Raw genomic sequence first — 2,093 nt, forward strand, 5'->3', positions numbered from 1 at the left:
CTCAAGAAGTGAGGCAACAGTTAAGACCACAATCTTCAACGTTTACCTCATGAATAGTATGCCCAGCAAAACATAAGTGTCTCCTAATAGACGTAGCAATTGAAAAGAAAGATAACAATTTTTTATCAGTAGGCACATAAAGGAGGTTTTGTGTGTAAGTGTTAACATTTTTCTGTTTGCGATAAATGTCGGAAAGGGCGCTGAAATTGTGAAACTCTATTATTCCCCTGGTGAAAGCGCCACCGCTGCACCTCGTGATTACAAAACCAAACATGGTCTCATCAAAGGTCCTTTCACCGTGTCGACCATTACACGCTTGATTGCAAAATTTGAGTCCACTGGATCTGTATTGGATTTTCCTGGCAAAGGGAGAAAGTCTGAGTGATGAAAGAGCACCCATTGTACAGAATGCCGTCGAGCAACTTTAGTCCCAGAGCACCATGGCATCTTCGTCAATAACTCAGGTGTCTCAGTTGACCGGCATTCCCCGCGCCAGCAGGTATCGCATTATGAGACGCCACCTTCATCTCTACCCGTATCATTTCACTTTATTAGAAAACATCACGAAAGAAGACAAGGAGCAACGTGTCACGTTCATTAGCTGGCTACTGGACAATGAAGAAATCGTTCCCGACATTTTATGGAGCGCTGAAGCAAATTTTTCTGTGGATGGCATAATCAACAGGCACGATTGCGTGATATGGTCCCGTGAAGCTCCTCACGAGTACCTCACCCATAAGCTTTATTCCCCTCATCTCTTTGTGTCGGTGGGATTCTCCTCAAAGTGTTTCCTGCGTCCCTTTTTCTTTGATGCTACGGTTTCCGGCGACGGTTACCTCCATGTGATACGTACGCCTGTTATCCCGCAACTCAAGGAGCACAAGAAGTCATCGACCGTCCTTTAACAAGATGGCGTTCCACTCCACCACTCAGATGAAGTGCGAACTTACCTCCGAGAGCAATTTTTTGATGAGAGAGTCATTGCTCGTGGATTTCCAAACTTTTGGCCGCAAGGTCGCCCAATCTCACACCTCTGTATTATTGGTTTTGGGGAATGATCGGGGCTCGTGTATATCATGAAAATAAACCGAAGTATTTGGTGGGGTTAAGAGCAAGAATTGAACATGCGTCTGCACGAGTGACGCTCGAAGAAGTTAAACATGCCGTGTCTCACATCTCATACCACCCCCAACTTGTTATAGAAGAAAGGGGCGATTTTTTCGACATATTTTGTAATGTTAGTTTATTTACAAAAAAAACTCCATAAAGCATGTATGTTTATATAAAAAATGATAAATGTTTAAATTAATTTTAAAGTTTTAACATGAGTATTATTTTTTGTTGATTATGAGACACCCTGTACGTAGCACATGCAGTTGAAGTATATCATAAACGAGAGATTCAGCTAAAATCCTCAGTTAGAACCAAATTAATCGGCAAATGGGTGTTTCTCCGCTTGCGCCGCCTTCTAACAGCTTTCGGGTTTAGTTTCTGAGGGTATTACCCAGCATGGACGTAAACTGTGGAGCACTGAGGTGGTAAACTGAGCTGAAGTGATTGGGTCACAATCTCCAGCTGAGATACATCCTAATGCATTTGAAAGCTGATACGATCGACAAATATCACACGTTCGGTAGAAATGCTCGTGTTTATGGTCCATACTTTGATTGCAAGATAAAAAACAGATGCCGAAAACCGATAACGGCCTTTAAGGTTTGCAATTAATTCCATTAGGTATCCAGTCGGTGACCAACCACTATCCGGTCCTCCGTGTTTTATTCCACGTAGCCTCTCTAATGGATTAGATGGATGACTAACATGGGCGTGAAACAGATGAACAATTCAGTTTATTTCAGAGGGGTTTGGTAAACAATCGGTGGATTTATTGCTGGGCAACGTTTCGCTTTTGACACAAAAGCTTCGTCAGGCCAAGTGAGTAAGTAAGTAGGTTGATTGGGTTTTTAAGGTAGTCAGGGAACCAATCCGTGAGATTCCTTATGACTAGTGACGTGATCAGTGCTGGGTGTTCAGTCCGATGTCCCTGTTTGTTGATTAGTGCGATGACTAAGCTTTACGATAGATCGGTTAGGGGG

The 2,093-nt window shown here is 43.0% G+C and overlaps 1 protein-coding gene across 1 annotated transcript in view; it reads left to right on the forward strand.

The window, feature by feature from the left end:
* Window positions 1-909: 909 nt before the first annotated feature.
* Window positions 910-2,093, forward strand: part of T265_00519 (hypothetical protein) — a gene marked incomplete at both ends in the record, with an annotated part of 7,879 nt that continues 6,695 nt past the window's right edge. Inside the window, 2 exons of the mRNA XM_009164323.1 lie at window positions 910-977; window positions 1,015-1,237. Coding sequence (XP_009162587.1) covers window positions 910-977; window positions 1,015-1,237 — 291 coding nt within the window. The remainder of the gene's footprint in view (window positions 978-1,014; window positions 1,238-2,093) is intronic.

This window comes from Opisthorchis viverrini, assembly GCF_000715545.1.
Source record: "Opisthorchis viverrini unplaced genomic scaffold opera_v5_5, whole genome shotgun sequence".
NCBI lineage: Eukaryota > Metazoa > Platyhelminthes > Trematoda > Opisthorchiida > Opisthorchiidae > Opisthorchis > Opisthorchis viverrini.